At 34.4% G+C, this 17,513-nt stretch overlaps 4 protein-coding genes and 1 long non-coding RNA gene across 17 annotated transcripts; 1 reads left to right on the top strand and 4 right to left on the bottom strand.

Moving 5' to 3' along the window:
- Positions 1-1,619: 1,619 nt before the first annotated feature.
- Positions 1,620-5,307, bottom strand: LOC106337029 (serine/threonine-protein phosphatase 5). The gene is made up of 13 exons (XM_013776043.1): positions 5,157-5,307; positions 4,548-4,673; positions 4,263-4,432; positions 4,111-4,182; positions 3,707-3,857; positions 3,430-3,538; positions 3,219-3,336; positions 2,903-3,050; positions 2,576-2,824; positions 2,360-2,485; positions 2,175-2,275; positions 2,008-2,082; positions 1,620-1,918 (listed from the first exon to the last, which is right to left on the bottom strand). Exons 2-13 carry the CDS (start codon positions 4,612-4,614, stop codon positions 1,859-1,861), a joined length of 1,446 nt encoding a protein of 481 aa, XP_013631497.1. The 5' UTR covers positions 4,615-4,673; positions 5,157-5,307; the 3' UTR covers positions 1,620-1,858.
- Positions 5,308-6,258: 951 nt separating this feature from the next.
- LOC106340674 (HVA22-like protein f) lies at positions 6,259-7,426 on the bottom strand. The gene is made up of 5 exons (XM_013779517.1): positions 7,240-7,426; positions 7,132-7,158; positions 6,936-7,058; positions 6,567-6,819; positions 6,259-6,476 (listed from the first exon to the last, which is right to left on the bottom strand). Exons 1-5 carry the CDS (start codon positions 7,284-7,286, stop codon positions 6,450-6,452), a joined length of 477 nt encoding a protein of 158 aa, XP_013634971.1. The 5' UTR covers positions 7,287-7,426; the 3' UTR covers positions 6,259-6,449.
- A 1,732-nt stretch (positions 7,427-9,158) lies between these two features.
- LOC106337633 (agamous-like MADS-box protein AGL5) lies at positions 9,159-13,386 on the top strand. Of its 10 annotated transcripts, none has more exons than XM_013776753.1 (7): positions 9,159-9,482; positions 9,775-10,012; positions 12,122-12,203; positions 12,300-12,461; positions 12,546-12,587; positions 12,680-12,721; positions 12,964-13,386. In XM_013776753.1, the coding sequence occupies exons 2-7, from the start codon at positions 9,786-9,788 to the stop codon at positions 13,141-13,143; spliced, it is 735 nt and encodes a 244-aa protein (XP_013632207.1). In that variant the 5' UTR covers positions 9,159-9,482; positions 9,775-9,785; the 3' UTR covers positions 13,144-13,386. The 10 variants fall into 10 exon arrangements, with proteins under 10 accessions (XP_013632207.1, XP_013632204.1, XP_013632202.1 ...); XM_013776752.1 differs by having other exon boundaries at positions 9,369-9,482; positions 9,769-10,012; XM_013776750.1 differs by having other exon boundaries at positions 9,263-9,359; positions 12,300-12,587.
- On the bottom strand, positions 12,114-13,771 carry LOC106337635. 4 transcript variants are annotated; one of them, XR_001269086.1, is made up of 3 exons: positions 13,695-13,755; positions 13,393-13,591; positions 12,114-12,554 (listed from the first exon to the last, which is right to left on the bottom strand). It is a non-coding gene; the product is annotated as an uncharacterized LOC106337635 (long non-coding RNA). The 4 variants fall into 4 exon arrangements; XR_001269088.1 differs by having other exon boundaries at positions 12,467-12,554; positions 13,393-13,572; positions 13,695-13,771; XR_001269089.1 differs by lacking the exon at positions 12,114-12,554 and adding an exon at positions 12,757-13,150 and having other exon boundaries at positions 13,393-13,572; positions 13,695-13,771.
- A 1,500-nt stretch (positions 13,772-15,271) lies between these two features.
- LOC106337558 (protodermal factor 1-like) lies at positions 15,272-16,970 on the bottom strand. The gene is made up of 3 exons (XM_013776666.1): positions 16,728-16,970; positions 15,890-16,607; positions 15,272-15,814 (listed from the first exon to the last, which is right to left on the bottom strand). Exons 1-3 carry the CDS (start codon positions 16,873-16,875, stop codon positions 15,472-15,474), a joined length of 1,209 nt encoding a protein of 402 aa, XP_013632120.1. The 5' UTR covers positions 16,876-16,970; the 3' UTR covers positions 15,272-15,471.
- Positions 16,971-17,513: the final 543 nt, after the last annotated feature.

Below are 17,513 nucleotides of genomic sequence, written 5' to 3'. Positions count from 1 at the left end.
ATACCCGTAGGAAGCAAATAACACTAGTATAAGGGAGAGAGTTTATTATAAGGAAGAAGAAGAATATGTAATGGTTCTTTGATTATAAACTTTTGTTCTTGTTTATGGTGTACAAAAGAGTGAGATGAGTGATGGTATTTATAGTGAACAACAATACATAAAATAACAAAGATAGTGCTTAATTTGGTAAATGAGTGGGTGATCGTAGTGTTTGATGAGTAGATGATCATAGTGCTTGAGTTGGTAAAGAAGTGGATGATCATAGTGCTTGAGTTTGGTAAAGAAGTGGATGATCATTTCAATGCTTAATTTATAACATATATATAATATTACTTGTAGCTTAATGCAACACAAGGGCAACAACCATTAGCAACAACATATACACTCTTTTTATCTATAAACCAAATTAATTCAAGAGGTTCTTAAATATCAATACAAAAGATATTTTCAGTTGTTGTAAGTTACTATTAGAAAATGTCAGAAACATGCTAATTAGAAGAAGAAAAACGTAGAGAAGAAAAGAAAAAAAAAGGTCAAAATTTCAAACGTTGAGTGATTGTACTACACTTGGCAATAATGTAGCAGATTCTTTTTTTTTTTGTAAGTAGGTACATGTATGTGTTGTATATGTAGTGAATGATCTAATCTCTAGCCTTGACTCACTTGAGTTGTAAAATCATATATGGCCTACAACGAATTGATCAAACAAACGGTCATAAAAGTACCTGAAATAGTAGTACAAGACTCTTAAAACCTACCATTACCAACACCATCATATTAATCTAATACTTCTTTCACATTTCTTCTTCCCTTAAACTGTTGCCGGTTTTTTATGCATCAAGAAAGCAAAAATAAAACACTCACTATGTCATTTTTGTTATTTTTTTTATTTAATCCAAAGTAATGCTTTCTGGATCTCTCATTCATCTTCTTTTCAGTGCTTTTAGATTTGACACCACTTCCAATTATATTATCTCCTTTTGCTTTGTGCAGAGTTTTTCCTACATATATCTATGCACCATCAAGATATACTCTATTATATAAATCCATAGTTACAGTCTGAATATAATGATTCCTCGGATTATCAAATGCTATATGTTTATCTACCTACAAAAGCGGGTTTATAATTCTGTTATTCAGTAGCAGTTGATTGATAAACATGGAAGAATATCTGCAGGTATTTTCTTACAAAGATATATTTAATCTGAAACAGCTCATGTGGGTGAGGGTAAATCAATAGTGCTAATAGCTTACAATAGTATTCATAGCTTTCTTCTCTCTAGACCATGTGAATTAAACAGGTTACCTGTGGTACAAAACGCAAACAAGAGAGGGAAAAAAAATTTGAATCTACATGAGAAAAACTGTTGGAAGAAGTTACACACTGTTGTTACATCTGTCTGTCCTTATTTGTTGTTTTTGTCTGAATATGTGAATCAAATCCAACTTCAAAAAGAATCTCAAGGTGTATAATATAAGAAGCAAACAAGAGGCTTTTAAAAAACATGTTTGTACATAGTTTTTTGGGGTCATTTGGTCACTCCTTTGTTGTGTAATCACCAAGATTTCCATCTAAAAATAAGAATGGTCCATTAACCCCTCTAAGAAGACAAGACAAAAGCTACTGTAGAAGCTTTAGAGCAAGAGGGAACATCTTTATCAAAAAGAAGAAAACCGATTAAATCTGGATACTGTACCTTTTAATTATATCATGGGCTCCCTTTTCTGAAACAACATGAAAAAAAAAACTGCAGAAGATGATAGAAAAGCAAAACAAAACTTATATGATTATGTTTCTGAAACACTTTTGGTCTTGAGTCTGCTTTAGCATTTGCGTTGAAGAAGCTTTTCTGCTCAGTTAGTTGAACATCCTCATAAAATTGCTTGCATAGGCCATTGGCTTCACATCCGGGTGAGGCTGTGAAATCACAAGAAAAAAAAACAGAATATCAGAAGAATATTCAAAAGAATCTAAAACAATGATGCAAAAGCTAATACTAGACTCACCACTGCTGTGAATGTAACAATGTTTGGCTTCATATCTGGAGCTTCAAAGCGAATGAAGGCTCCCTTGTTACCCATCTGCAACAATATAAAAGTTGATGTCTAAGTAAGAATCAAGTATGCAAGTTGGTGTTGTCACAAAGCTGATAAGAGGAGTTTCAGATGTTTACCTGATCACAGTAGTTTGGTGCAGAGAAGACGGTGATGAGTTTACCATCATGATCAACCTCGTATCCTTCATCCTTTACTTCATGTGACCGCACCACCAAATCTTCCACATTATAAAAAAAAACTATCAGTCGATATCAGAATCAATTGGTGAACACCATCTATTACACAGGGAAGCTACACTGACCTAGATTGTTGTCTTCCAAAAACCTTTTCGTTACATCTCCACCAAATGAGAGACCAACTCCTCTCTTGCTTGGGCCTCTTCCAGGGAGAGATTGAGGATCACTCCACAACAGCTCACACATCAATCCTGAAAAAAAAAAACATTTAACAAGATTAGATGTATTCACAAAAAAAAATTTACAAAAGATGTGTATCAGTGTATATGATGGAAACATACCTTCCTCAGGAGGCTCACAGAATCGATCAATGGCTCTGATGTCTGAGAGCTTAACGCCATCGACACTGAAGAGGCCTCCATGCACCACAAATATCTTCTGGTTGATCACGTGAGCCAAAGGAAGATAACAGAAGACCTCGGCAAAGAGCTCAACGAACTTCTCACTCAACTTGGACCGAACCTCACCCTCAAAGCCATATATCTTGTTCATGCTCTTGCTTTCGTGATTCCCTCTAGCTAGATAAATGGCTGAAAATTAACAAACAACAATATGGTTAAGCAAGAGAAGTAATACAACAAGTTATCAGAGTAGTTAGAAGAACTTACATGAGGGACTCATGCATTTAAACGCAAACAGCGTCAGGATTATCTCGACAGAAAAGGAACCTCTGTCCACAAAGTCACCATTGAACAAGTATGGATTCTCCTCGGAAGGGAGGCCGTTAAGTTCAAAAATATTCAGGAGATCATAGAACTGCGAAAGTAAAATAACGTGTCAAAAGCAGAACCAATACAGGTATACAACACACTACACAGTCCTTGATAAAATCAGTTAGTATAATGCAATTTCAAACATGTACAGTCAAAGAGAACTGAAGATTATGGAGGCTCTCAGATTCATTTGAGAGAAACGAAAGCCTACCTGACCATGAACATCACCGCAGACCGTGAAATGTTTGCCGTTAGGTACACTGATATCAACCAGGGAAGGCAGTGCTTGCAAGATTTTCCTTGTCTGTAAGACAATTTGATATGCATACCTACAAATATTAAGCAAAAGATTAAAGCCGTTAGCCTACAAACAAATGAACAATGTGTTAATTAAGCTCAACACTACACCAAACTATACAAACCGCTTATGCAATGTCTTTTGGTTCTTGAACTCTTCCAGCATCTGTTTCACAAAATCCAAGGTGACTTCCTCTCCCTCGATTCTAGCACCAGAGTATTGTGATTCAACCTCTACAATGATATTGCAAAGAAGAATATATCAGTAGAATTGATAAAGGGGATACAACCTCTATTATGTGACAACAGGTAGAAGATTGATTACTAGTCTAAAGCTACAACTACTGAATGAAAGACATGTCATAACAAACAGAAAGATAAGCAAGTAAGATGGAGAGATACCAATTGTGTGGAAGTCAATAGACTCAGCCACCGAGATCCGTTCAGATACAGGTACAGAGATTGCTTCTTCAAATTTCAGTTTCTTCACTGCTTTCTCGCACTCCCTTAGCTTTCTTGTCGCATCAGGGTCATTAGGACAAATCCTTTTAACCTTAAAATAAAAAAATAGTAGACCATGTCAGCTATACATGAGACACACACACAAATCTCTCTTAACAGATAAAGTGATTCCATCACCAAACTCTTCATACATATTATTATATCATTTGATCAGATCAAAACAATCAAGCCTCCAACATTTCATCTTTAACTATTTTGACATTGCTCTAAAAAAGTCTAGGACAAGATTCAAGAACTATCAGAATGACAGCTACCAAACGATAGAGGTTGCTTACAAACATTACCTGTTGGAAATCTTTTAAAGCATCCTTAAATTTTCCCATGGCAAGATAAGCAGCACCGCGTCTGTAATAGCCCTGTGATTCAGTTTATATAATCAGCAAACCAACAAGGCTGAATGTGTAAGTGATAACAAGAGTAAGCAAACAATGTTTACCTTGGAGTATTTTGGATCAACTTCAATGGCCTTTGATGCATCCTGTATCGCACTGCCATATTCCTCCAACTTCGTGTGAGCAAACGCACGGTTTGCCCAATACACAGCGTTGTTGCCGTTGAGTTCGATAGCTTGTGTATAAAGATCAATAGCCTGGGAGAACTTGTGACCTGTAAGCAACTAATAATAATTAGATTCCCAATAAAACAGTGTTGAAAATTGAAATCAAAACTGGTTCTGAAAGATTCTGTTAATGGTTTTTTTTAATGAAAATGTACAACAGACCTTTAAAGGCTTCGTTGGCCTGATTCTTCATCTCCTCGGCCCGTGAAACATCATTCTCAGTCTCCATGTTAACTTATCTCTAACTCAGATTTTTTTGGCTGTCTTAGTTATTCAGTGAAGCCAGAACTGATTGAACACAAAGAGTAATAATCACAATCAGCATCTACTCAAAAATTCAATTAAGTAATTAAGTTCTACTTAAAAATGAGTAATTTTAGAGCTTTAAAGATTGCAATGATACTCTCAACCTAAGTAAAGTTTAAATCTTTATTCATCATAATACATCAAATTGACTTTAGACACATGTAACGAGATTCAGAAGTCATTCCACACAAAAAAAAAAAAAAATCATTCGTACACAATCAGTTAAGTTGAAACATGAACAGAGAACATAAAGTTGTTCTGCATCGTTTGGACATCATCTAAGGCAAATTCATGGACGTAAGAAGTGGATAAGGTCAGTTACAGATAAATTCAATGAAAAGATGTATTGAAAAAACTCAGATAAGATATACAAAAAGCAAAACAGGACAAACAATAGAAGGAAGACATGTGTTTTGTCTGAAAATTAGCAGAAGTCCAATTAATTAACGAAGGTAGATTTGATACCTTAGCGACAGAGGAAGACGTAAGAGAGGTCGACGAGTGTGAGGCAGGCGGGTTTTAAGAGAAGGCCAACGAAACCTAGGTTGGTCAATAGATTTTTATGCGCTTTGAATCTATGGCAAGGGTTTTTGGAAGAAAAAAAAAAGTATTTAACTTTCTTACTAAATTAATTTACCAGTAGCAAGAGGGAAGTCGAATATAAAAAAAAACTATAATTTCATATATGGAAAATAAGATAAAACAGTTCGTACGTAAATATATCTCGTGTGCTGGTATGGGGCTTTTGGGCCTAGTAGTCACGGGTTTATAAGTCAAGAGACGAAGACCGGTTAATTCCAATAGTAAACATGTTAAGACTTTATACTGAACGGTTTAATTATCAACTTAAATACTTCTACAACAAAAATTCAATATACAATAATTTTTCGGTTTTGAATTAACCCAGTTTATAATATCATATAATTCAATAAGGAATAATTTTTAAAAAGTCTTATGTAAATATAAATTAATAATTTGTATATATATAAATTTTATATAAGTATAATTAACAAAACATTATATTATTTTTTAGAATAGAATTCATTTCTATTTTCCTTAACACTTCAATATATTTTGATATATTTGGAAAAATTGTATCTAAATTCAGATTTAAATTTTATGAAACATACTTTATATACACTAAATAATATAATAAAATAACTAAAATTTTAATTTCTAAAAAATAATTAATGTAGATACTGTAATATATTTTTATTTTATAAAAATATATTCTAAATACATAAATTGTAGTTTTAGAAATTAATAAAATATCATAGTCTCAATATTAATAATTTTTTTAGAGTTTTTACTGTATATAAGTATATAAGTGTACTTAAGTATTACACTTTATAACTGGATTACACGGTTTAGTTAAACTAAAATAAACCATTCAATATAAAGTCTAATAAAATAAAAACTTACTTTCAGCTTGTTATAAAGATGTGCTTCTCGATTATTTGGGTTAAGGCACAAGAGTGTTAGATTCTTATGTTAATTCGAAACGTCTCCTGATGTTTGTTTAATCAAACCAAGAGTCATCGAAAATGAATCCGATTAGTGTTTTTTTTAAAGACAGACGGCTTCTGTATTAGTATCTTTGCTCAGAGAAGAACACAAATTTTTTACCGTTCATTTCCAACCATATCATTTTTTAACCATCGAAGTTTTACGCTATACAATCTATAACACATAAACATACAAACACTTTCGAAATCAAGAAAGCAAAGAGCAATGTTTCTTGATTCTTAATCTTCCATCTCAATGCTTTTTTGTTTCTCGTTCAGCCTAAAATTAAACACAGAATAATAAAGTTAAAATCCAAAACATGTATTGGATTATATATTTGTAAGAAAAAATAACAAAAATGAATCATACCGCTTTGATTGCTTTCTCAACAGAATCCCATCCAAACCGGTCAACATAATCTTGAACTGATTTTCTAGCATCAAGACTCATCATCTGTAAAACTCTTCTCTGTTCATCTGTATAGCTCGTTCCTTCTCCAACATGCATTCCAAACTGAACGTATTTTCTCACAAAATTGGAGTAGATGTACGCTGCACCACTGAACATTGGTAACACCAACCACATGCAGAACAAAAGTTTCAAGTATGGCCAAAACGGTAGCCTGCAAAATACCAAAGACAACAATTAATATTTTATATTAGTCTTATGTACATATTATAGTAGTACTTGTATTTCTGAATCGTAATAGAATTTTAAGAGGAGTGTCATTATTATTACCAGGCAAGCACTCTCCAAACGGATAATTCGAATATTGTAATTAAGGAGTAAATGATCCAATATGTAAGCCATTGTTGATCATCTAACATCGTTGGACTCTCTATTGCTCGTAACGATGCATACCTATTCATTCATTGAGTTAATAATTATTTATTTTTATATATAAACCATGAAGTTTAAAAATTGATTCACTTACAAAGGGTAGAGAAGCATAACTCCCGGCCTGCATGTACCAAGAACATGAAGATGTTAAATAAACTTAAAAAAAAATCTTACGAGACAAAGATTTGAATGAAAAACATACCCAATCAGAGCATCAAAACGTTTTGCAATTACAATAAGTACACCCATTTTTTAGCTTTTACTCTGTCTGTCTTAAAAGATTTTGTTCTTTTTGTTTATCTCTTTGAACAAACGTCTTTAGCACTATGGCGTTGGATATATACACAAAAGTTAAAATTTTCTTCAAGCAAGAATCTTTTGTGAATAAGGTAACAAGCAAGGTAAAGGATCTGCAACCCGTTGATACATTTCATGAACTTATATATTTCTTCCATGTTCGAGGAAAATAAAAAAATTGGAGTAATTGTGGGTGAAAATTTCACATGAAGGGAAAACTAAAGTATTAGGTTTAGTATAACTCTCTTCAGTTAATATTTTAATATTTTAAACGAGATTCTTTTCTTTGTGCACAAGAGTGAGTCATCAATAACTCGTGCATTAATTACTGATATTGGACGTATTATACAAGTTGATAATGATCATTTAGTCCGCGGCTTTGTGCAATTTGGGTAATTTACTTGTCTAATCTGAGCCTTTAACTGATTTTTCTTACCCATGTACAATGTATACTTGTCTTCATTAAATTAAGTTTATTAGTGATCATTTTATGTGAGAAAGATTAGTATTTTTTGTCACTGAGCTGGTAAAAGTAACATTTATGTTGCCTCTCTTTCTACGCAACTATATACTTTTCTTTTCATTATTATCTTATTTGATGAGGAGTTTTTTTTGTCACTGGGCTTGTAAACAATCACCTAATATGAAATTGTAGTTTCTTCACACGCTAACTTGATGGAGAATCAGAGCATTCAAATTTCAAACCACGTGAAGAAAATTTACAACGAAAGTAAATAAAGCCCTACCAGATCTCAAGTTCCTTCCTGAAATTATGTTTACACAATCTAAAGCTTAATTTGTAATGAAGGTGGATATGTAGATGTTGCTCGTGAAGAAAATTGAATAGAAAGTAAGTACAAGGAAAATGATGGGGGTATGGGTAAAACCAAAAGGAGTTATATAGTTGCCTTTTGTAACTAAAATTAATTAATGCAAATCTATGATAGGGTTTATGGATAATGACTACACATGTGATCATAAGTAATCCTCCCTGGGCTCTCTTCTCTCATTTACTAGATTAGTTTCATCTTCCCTAATTATATTGTCCCCTGCATGTGATGCAATTCCTTGCTTGAATTAATATGTGGATGATATTACGGCAAAACAATAAACCTCTAATATTTAAGATGCCGTTGGACTAACCAATTTTCCAAGAATAAGACTCTCGAACATAAGATTTCGAAAAGACAAAACCAATGAAACTATTTATCGAGCCATTTGTTCTTAAATCTTAACCCAAACCATTATTATTTTTCTTAAGTTCTGCGTTTGATTTTACTTTTTAGTCTAAGAACACTAATATTTTATGTTTTTTTATTTAACTTGAAATATCACACTTAGTATCCAAACGTAAACACAAATTCAAAATGTATAAAAGGGCAATTAATTAAACCTGAATTATCACATTCTTGGCTCTCATGATACATGATAAGTTGTAAAACTTCATGTCAGTTGGGTTAAGTTTTGTTTAATTGGAATACAATAATTCAAAAATATAATAGCATTAATACTATACCAGCTTCATATCAATGTAGGAGTAGGGCAATAAAAAGAAAAGAAGAAATAAAAAAAGGATTTACCCAAAAAGGAGAATTTCCAAAAGTTGATTCTGATGAGAAACAGAGCCCATACCTCTCTTTTTTTCCATAGACATGAAAGAAAAATTGGATGGTCCTCCTTCAATGCTCTCTCCCACCCAATCCAAACCCAACTCTCTTCGTCTTCTTTATTTTTCTATTTTGTTATTTTCTACTCCTTAATTCCCATCAATTTTCAGATTGCGATCTAAATGTATATATACATAGAGAATTAAAAGAATTAGGTATGAGATTTTTGTTTTAGAGTAATGGTCCATTTTCTTTCTTTATTTTTATTTTATAACATTTCAGTTTGAATAAAACTACCAAACCTTCTGTTTTCTGCAAGTGGGGTTTTAAATACTTTCAAGGAAATATTCTTTTAACAGAAATTGTAAACCAAAACAGAAATCAAAACAAAAATAAAGTGCGAAGCAGCAGTTAAGTGGTACTGAATTAATTAATAAGAATAGTATCTTTAGCCAAGAACATTTTAATTCTCTTAGCTAGATTTCATCTTCCCTTCTCACTTCTCCTTCTTTTATTTCTGATCACAGTCTTACAAACCCAGGTATAACAATTAATATGACGCACACTAAGTTAACCTAAAAACTCAAGTTTTATAATCAGAGGTTCTTCCTTTTTTTTCTTCATCCAATTCTTGAATCTTGGAGTGTTTTTCATTTCATCTTCTTTTTTTGGTAATCATACGCTCTTGCTTTTCTCCCTTGAGATCGATCTTAGAACCTAGATAGTAGCTAGCTACCCTTAGCTATAGTAGATGGAGTCCAAAAATATTTTATTTGATCTCTCTCAGCTTGTGTGTAGTGTTTGACTGTGTTTGGTTTATCTTTAAGCTATAGGGTTGATATAAATGGAGGGTGGTGCGAGTGATGAGGTAGCAGAGAGCAGCAAGAAGATAGGGAGAGGGAAGATAGAGATAAAGAGGATAGAGAACACCACGAATCGCCAAGTCACTTTCTGCAAAAGACGCAATGGTCTGCTTAAGAAAGCTTATGAGCTCTCTGTCTTGTGTGACGCTGAGGTTGCTCTTGTCATCTTCTCCACTCGAGGTCGTCTCTACGAGTACGCCAACAACAGGTAAGATAAACATCTATTAACTTCTTTTAGATCTTGATTGTTTGTTTTCTCTGGGTTTTGAATCTTTATGGTTTCTTTTCTCTTCTTTTAAAGTTTCTCTGAGCCTCAACTCTTTGTTGAAAACTTTGATTTATATGTGTGTACCAAAATTAGGGTTTGTACCCAAGAACCCTAGTTTTGCTTTGGGGGAAACTCTAGTCTATTTGCTTCTCTTTCTTGAAAAAGCTGTGAGGTCTTCTATGATAATAATTAATAAGCATCTCCATACCTTGTACCAGTCACTTTTTCTTTTCTTTTACTAGATCTTTATAGTACAGCCTATCTGTATGTATCTATGTATGTCAGTTCTACATGACATTTCGATAAATTTGATGACCCATCAGGTTTATTTCTGCAGATTGATCATAATTAGGATTCCATCATAGTATTGAAAAAAGTAGGGTTCTTGACAAAATATAATATTATATGTCATCATATATGGCTATATAAAGCTAAGTAGATTCCTTAAAAACTTGATACACTAGCTAGGGGGAGACGGGTGTTTTGTCTTCTGACACTTCTCTATAAAACCAGTCATTTGATCTGTTAAATCAAGAAATGTTTAGGGGACAAAGCTTGTGGTTGTGTCACTAATTAATTAATCATCAATCAATCAAAAAATAAAAATAAACAGAAAATTTGACTTTTGATTATTATTTCCCCCACTCCAAGTTCGGGACTAGTCATTTCCATTTCTATCAAAGTTTCCAGCTATTAACAGCTCATGTTCTTTTCTACATTTTGATTGTTTTAGAAATATTAATCTGTTGATTTTTGGTTGGTTGTTACCATAGATAAGTTGAGGATCTATTATCTAATTTTCCTAAAGTCAAGTCTCATATCTGGATTTAAGACTTAACTAGAAAATTTGTAGTTACAATGTAGACTTCACACGACTAAAGAATATTTTCATTATTTACCATCGTGTAAAGATTCTACATATAGTAAATGTGTATGTGACATCACGATTTTATAAAAGTAGGTTTAGTTGAATACCCAACTAATCTGATTAACAAAAGAGGAATGCATTAGGTCTAGTAGGTATGTAGAAATTTGTAATTTCTAGGTTTCTATTTTCAAATGCGTAGCTAAAATTTAGACTATCTTTCTTATTTCAAACGTCCTCATGCTTTAATGCCTTTTGACATTTCTCAACCTCAACTTGTCATCATACATCACAAATTAAATAGTGAAAATGATAACGTTATATAAAAATATGTCTAGCTTTTTTCTCAAATTTAAGGATCTAGGAATTTCACTTCCTTGGTTAAAAAAGTAATCGCTCCCAATTAATTCTATTCATTTACACATGTTGTAGTACTAACTAAAACTCTAATTCCGGTATAATATTTATTATATATATATATATATATATATTTTTTTTTTTTTTTTTTGAAACACTTTTATTATAGCCAAAAATACATGTTATAAGGGAAATCTCAAGTCTAGTAGTGTTTTCGAATCTATAAGGAAATTTGGATTTTGTATTATATGAAAATTTGGACACATTGTTAGACAATTTCCATTCCTAAGAAGCTTATAATAAGGTTTCATATTGATGGTATTTTTATTTTTACCTACCACAAAAATAAATCAACAAAATGAAATTAGACATCTATACATTAGTACCCATATAGTAAGTCCTCAAACAACGAACATCAAGTGACTAAGACCTAATGTCACTCTTATAATGAACTTGGTTATAATATATCAAACGATTCATAATGAAATATTTTTGGTCAAATCGATCACTGAATAGATTAACCATGCGTAGAAGTCGATAAAGATGTTATTTATAGGATATGTACATTATGTCCAGTGGAAGAGCCACATGCAACAACATGGGGGCAATGAACCCAACAAGATTAAAAAAAATAGAGTAACTTAAAGCTCAATCTATATGATGTCCCCACTCATAATTATTTTTTGCTCTCATACCTTTTTTTTGCCCCCAACAGAAATATTTTCTGCCTCCGCCAATGATTATGTCTTTGCTTATAGCTCTCTAATTTACTAACTCTTGTATTTTCTTTTTGTGGATGTTGGTGAAATCGTACAATTAATGAAAAGTGTAAGAGGAACGATTGAAAGGTACAAGAAAGCTTGCTCCGACGCTGTTAATCCTCCTTCCGTCACCGAAGCTAATACTCAGGTAAGCTTCCATAGTTAGTTACTTTACCACTACGTTTCTTCTTGTTTCAGTTTCTGACTTTACTGAATCCCTTGTGGGGTCGAACACTTGATGAAGTACTATCAGCAAGAATCGTCTAAGCTACGGAGACAGATCCGGGACATTCAGAATCTGAACAGACACATTCTTGGTGAATCTCTTGGTTCCTTGAACCTCAAGGAGCTCAAGAACCTGGAAGGTAGGCTTGAGAAAGGCATCGGTCGTGTCCGCTCCAAGAAGGTTAATAACTTTCACTTCCTTCAATCCCTTTATATGCTTCGACTTGATCTGATTCTTGACCCTTACGTTTTATTCTTGGCCCAGCATGAGATGCTAGTTGCAGAGATAGAGTACATGCAAAAAAGGGTAATTAAAAGACATGTCTTCCTCAACAAGTAACCCTACTTTCTATAACAATCTTCTCTTTCGTAACATAGCTCCCTTTTATGTTCATGTAGGAGATCGAGCTTCAAAACGACAACATGTATCTTCGATCCAAGGTCTTATCAATACATTTATTTATTAAAATACTATTGGTATAAAATTATTGGAAGTTGATAAATACGAAAATAATACATTTATTTATTAAAATTTAATATATTTTTAATATCGCATAGACATATATCTTTTACAAACATAGCTAGGGAGTATATGCTTTTTCTTTGCATTTTGATTTCTTTTTTCTTTCAATATATACAGTTTATCTCTTCGATGAGCAAGTTAGTTTAATATATTTCTACAGATTAGTGAAAGAGCAGGAATGCAGCAGCAGGAAGCGAGTGTGATACATCAACAAGGGACGGTTTACGAGTCGTCTTCCCATCAGTCGGAGCAGTACAACCGGAACTATATTCCGGTTAACCTTCTTGAACCAAATCAGAACTCCTCCGACCAAAACCAACCACCTCTCCAACTTGTTTAAGTAAAGTCTAATCAACAAAATAAGCTCCTTATGCATATGTCTATTCATGTTACAATTATGGTTAAACAACTTAAAATAAAGACGGGTAACGATTTGAGAGGGACCTAAGTTACATATGTACCTTGATTATTTATATGTAATGTATTGTGTACGTTCCAGCTAGTAACTTTAAGACAAGAGACTTAACTAAATTTCTAGTTTCTAATAAAGCTAATACATAATTTACACCAGAGAGAACGTAGATCGTACCTTATGATTACTAATTGTAGACAAGATCACTGAAACACAGAAGGGTTTGTGGATTTCGAGAGTCTTGCATGCCAAGTAAATTCAGTGAAACAGGATCTTAAATCGAGCGACATGTCATGAAGGAACAAAAGGATGCGTTACTAATGCTGGTGGTAGAAGCTAGCAATCCTCAGATTAACACTGTGCAGTATATGAGAATCTGTTAGTTCAATGAGAGTTAGAAAGGTCTCTTGAATTAGTGAGGAGTATATATATAGCAGGGGAATGAGATTGATGCTCACGGTGCTTAAAGAAATGTATACCTGAAAACTAAAGCGCAGGCGATGAGGAAAGAAGCTTGAAATGAGAAACTGATGATATTACAAATGATGCATCTCTCACACCATGGTTTTATATAGTAAACCAAGATTCCACTGTTACAAAGCAAGGACACATGAAAGACCTAACTTTTGCTGCAGCAGAGCAACCCAAAGGAGCGACATGTCTTATCATGAGCAGTCAAATTAGAATGAAAACCTCTCATAGCTAAACTGTTGTCTGTTTCTATGCATGTGTTTTGGCATCTGTCTTAGTCTCATGTGGATATTGTTTTCTATAATAATTTTAGCTCTCAACGCAGCAGGATGTGATTAATTAGGTTAAAAGGCATGATACTTTCTATCAACATGATAAGAAACCACTTAGTGAGCACTCTTTTCTAAAAATTGCGCATGCTAGTGACAAAAATCAAGCCTAAATTATCAATGCATCCCATTTGCAAAAGGGTGAAATTCTTGAGGAAAAGTAATCACAGAGCTACAAAACCATAGCAAATCTCCTTTAGCGTAATTATAAAACCTTTAAAAAATCTCATCTTCTGTTGTAAATTGTAAGTAACGGAAATTTACATTACTTATTCTCTGTTCATGTAAAGATCAAAGTGAAAGTTCACAGTCTTAATCCTCCAGGAAGATGCACATTTATCTTTACAAGCTGCAGATCTCCCATAAACAATTAGAAGTCTCTATGTTCCATATACATATCAACACACTATTTATGTTGAAGTCATGAGAGAGGGAGCATCTCTTTTAACACAAGGCTGATAAATGATAATGACAAGGAGAATGATTTCAAAACAAGCAGGTAGTTGCTTACACTCTGCTACTTGTAGTATTCATATGCAGCTTCAAACTGATTTCTCATATCCTTAGAAATGCAGAGATCATTAATTATTATCAGTTTTTCTTTCATACGGATTGTGTTGGGAGATTATTAATAAGTTAGCATCAGCCAATAAGTATGAAGAGCCTTGGACAAAGAAAAACTTGGGATAGAGATATTCCAAAACATGCTTACTCCTCATAACCATGAACACTAACTCGATATCATTAATGCAATTTCTTGCATTAGTAGCGAGATATTTATTGGTTTGGTAGAACTTGGGGTTTGTAACTTGAATGCATGGAGGAACCAGCTTGCAAAATTTACTCCACGAGTTTATTACAGCAACAGCACATCTCTGATGTACTACTGCCCCTCTTTAATGCTAGTATATCTTAATGTTTGGTCTTTCTCATGTACTTGTTTGCGAGACACATCTCTTAGGCCTGATTAAAAATATAAATGCTCATGAAGAAATTAATGGAGCGAGTATGACATGTGTTGCTCTGTAGGCATGTCAATCTATATATATTTAGACTTTGACTTTTTCTTGTACCTTTGTTTATGTATGAAGTATGATGAGTTTCTCTTTTCTACCAGCCTCTTTTGATATTAATGTCTACGATCCTTATTTATTATAGCTTCTTCTTCATGTTAGTATCTTTCAAAATGCAATGTTTCTGTCTTTTTCAGTTTTATTTTTATGGGATACATTTCTCTGGACGTTCTTGAACGGTGGTTGAGTAACAGGGGAACTACTACATTATTATTCAAGATCAAGAAAAAAATAAAACAGCAACATCATCAAATATAAAGAAGTATCCATCATAAAGACTACTAGAAGCTATAGGACACTTAAAACTATACTGAGCACACACTGCATAGGATAATTAACTAAGATTGCTTTAATGCAAACTGAGAAATGAAACTCTCTTCTTTTCAGATTCTAGGCTTAAGACGACCTTCATTGGCAAGCTTGAAGGTCTGGGCCTGTTTTGTGGCTGCCTTGGTTGAGGAAAGTCCTGCCAGAAACTGGTCTCTGACTTGAGAGGTTGTGAAAGGGAACTGATTGTTGACCATTGAGTTTAACCAAGACGCTGTGCCTTCACGGTAGAGAGATCCAATGGCATCGGTGCGGGTGTTGGAAAGAGCCTGAAGAAGGTTCATGTGAGGATCAAACCCTGGAATGCTACTGGGAATACTGACTGCACCAAAAGCTCCTCCAACAGTGCCCCACCAGCCAAGAAGACCCCATATCAATGTAGGGTGGTTTCTCCAGTAACTGCACAAAGATTAACAAAAGTCAAATGTGAAACCGTATTGTATTGTATTTTAGAGAGGAATGTTTGTTACTTACTCGCATGTTCCAGTGATTGGTGGAAAAGGAGCAGGAAGGAAGGGGGTTCCAGGAGTGCCAGGGTCAATAAAAGGAGTTGGTGGGGTTCCTCCAATGATGGGTGTGCCTGGGTCAACAATGGGTGTTGGTGGAGTTACAACAATGGGAGTACTTGGTGGAGGAGATGAGTAATATCCACCGGAAGGAGTTGGTGGGGTTTCTCCAATGATGGGTGTGCCTGGGTCAACAATAGGTGTTGGTGGAGTCTCAACGACTGGAGTACTTGGTGGAGGAGATGAGTAATATCCACCAGAAGAAGGAGGGGTTCCTCCAGTACTGGGTGTGCCTGGGTCAACAATGGGTGTTGGTGGTGTCACAACGACAGGAGTACTTGGTGGAGGAGATGAGTAGTATCCACCAGAAGGAGGATTTGAAGGCGTGGAAGGGCGTGAAGGCCTAGATGGGTGTGAAGGCCTTGAAGGCCGTGAAGGTGTGGAAGGGTGTGAAGGTGGAGTTCCACAGTGGCAAGGAGGACTAGTGTGTGATGGAGTTGGTGTGTGAGATGGAGTCGAAGGAGTTGGAGTATGAGAAGGAGTCGAAGGAGTGTGAGATGGAGTAGAAGGAGTTGGAGTGTGAGAAGGAGGAGTTGGGTCGTAAGGTGGACTTCCACAGTTAGAGGGAGGAGTATGTGATGGAGTTGGAGGAGTTGGAGTGTATCCTCCGTGTGATGGAGGAGTTCCTGCATGTCAAACAATAACGATGATCAGTCAAGTAAAAACACTAATTAAAATCAAGATTCTTATTAATGCATACAAAGTTGGGAGTGCATGTGTGTATGTGTTCTTTTTTTTTTGCTTACCAGAGGGAGGAGATCCTGCATTTGGGTCTGGAGGAGAGTAGTATGTTTTCTCATCCTCAAACTTTATGGAAGCAACAGAGGCAAAGAGCTGCTGGGAGAGTACAGCAGCAAAGATAGCCCAAATGGTAAGACTCTTCATCCCTCTCATTTTAAAAACAAAGAGAAAGCAGAAGTGTTTGTGCAAATGGTGTTGTGTGGTAGAATGAAACCGGAAACTAGGATTTATAAATAGAGGGAAGCAAAGGGTTTTTGAATGTTTTTGAAGTAAATACAAACAGGTGGAGTTGTGTGTGTGGTTAGTTGATATGTTGCAGGTGCATTTATACTATCCCATTTATTACCCCTGGTGATTGCAATAACACTTGGAATTCTGAATCATAATTAAAACAAGAAAACAAAAAAAATACTGGAAAGAAGAGTCAAAATTATTTTTTCATGCAAAGGCATGGACGCGTATGAGAAGCTGTCTCCCATACGAATAATTTATCCGTATTACTGTTTACGTTTTTTGTTTGCACATTTGCTTATGTTTTATTGCATGACACCTTTCACATTTGTATCTGAAAATGCAAGCTAGCTCTGGTATCATGTGAAGCTAATTAATCCCAAGTAAGTTTCCACTCTTATGAGTGATTACAATGTAGGGCAAGCCTCTAATCAAGAATCTAGGTAGACTTAACGTAGACCCTTTGTCTTTGTGCTTCTCTAAGATTTAGTTAAGGAGATACTTATAAATTAGTAGTCGCCTGACGTTAAAAGAGAAGTCAAAGGTCACTTGACTCTTCT

The sequence above is a fragment of the Brassica oleracea genome, chromosome C4 (genome assembly GCF_000695525.1).
Source record: "Brassica oleracea var. oleracea cultivar TO1000 chromosome C4, BOL, whole genome shotgun sequence".
Lineage (NCBI taxonomy): Eukaryota > Viridiplantae > Streptophyta > Magnoliopsida > Brassicales > Brassicaceae > Brassica > Brassica oleracea.
This window is presented reverse-complemented; position numbering and strand designations above follow the sequence as displayed.

Bases quoted from the DNA above. Each gene is read 5' to 3' on its own strand.
- LOC106337029 (XM_013776043.1), bottom strand. From the start codon at position 4,614: ATGGAGACTGAGAATGATGTTTCACGGGCCGAGGAGATGAAGAATCAG. The intron at 2,276-2,359 runs GTCAGTGTAGCT...ATAATGTGGAAG, and splicing joins TTTGGAAGACAACAATCTAG to ATTTGGTGGTGCGGTCACAT. The intron at 1,919-2,007 runs GTGAGTCTAGTA...GTGATTTCACAG, and splicing joins TTGTTACATTCACAGCAGTG to CCTCACCCGGATGTGAAGCC.
- LOC106340674 (XM_013779517.1), bottom strand. From the start codon at position 7,286: ATGGGTGTACTTATTGTAATTGCAAAACGTTTTGATGCTCTGATTGG. The intron at 6,820-6,935 runs GTAATAATAATG...GGTATTTTGCAG, and splicing joins GTTTGGAGAGTGCTTGCCTG to GCTACCGTTTTGGCCATACT. The intron at 6,477-6,566 runs GTATGATTCATT...GTTTAATTTTAG, and splicing joins TTGAGAAAGCAATCAAAGCG to GCTGAACGAGAAACAAAAAA.
- LOC106337633 (XM_013776750.1), top strand. From the start codon at position 9,786: ATGGAGGGTGGTGCGAGTGATGAGGTAGCAGAGAGCAGCAAGAAGATA. The intron at 10,013-12,121 runs GTAAGATAAACA...ATTAATGAAAAG, and splicing joins TACGAGTACGCCAACAACAG to TGTAAGAGGAACGATTGAAA. The intron at 12,722-12,963 runs GTCTTATCAATA...ATATTTCTACAG, and splicing joins ACATGTATCTTCGATCCAAG to ATTAGTGAAAGAGCAGGAAT.
- LOC106337558 (XM_013776666.1), bottom strand. From the start codon at position 16,875: ATGAGAGGGATGAAGAGTCTTACCATTTGGGCTATCTTTGCTGCTGTA. The intron at 16,608-16,727 runs GTAAGCAAAAAA...TTTGACATGCAG, and splicing joins TGCAGGATCTCCTCCCTCTG to GAACTCCTCCATCACACGGA. The intron at 15,815-15,889 runs GTAAGTAACAAA...ATCTTTGTGCAG, and splicing joins CCAATCACTGGAACATGCGA to TTACTGGAGAAACCACCCTA.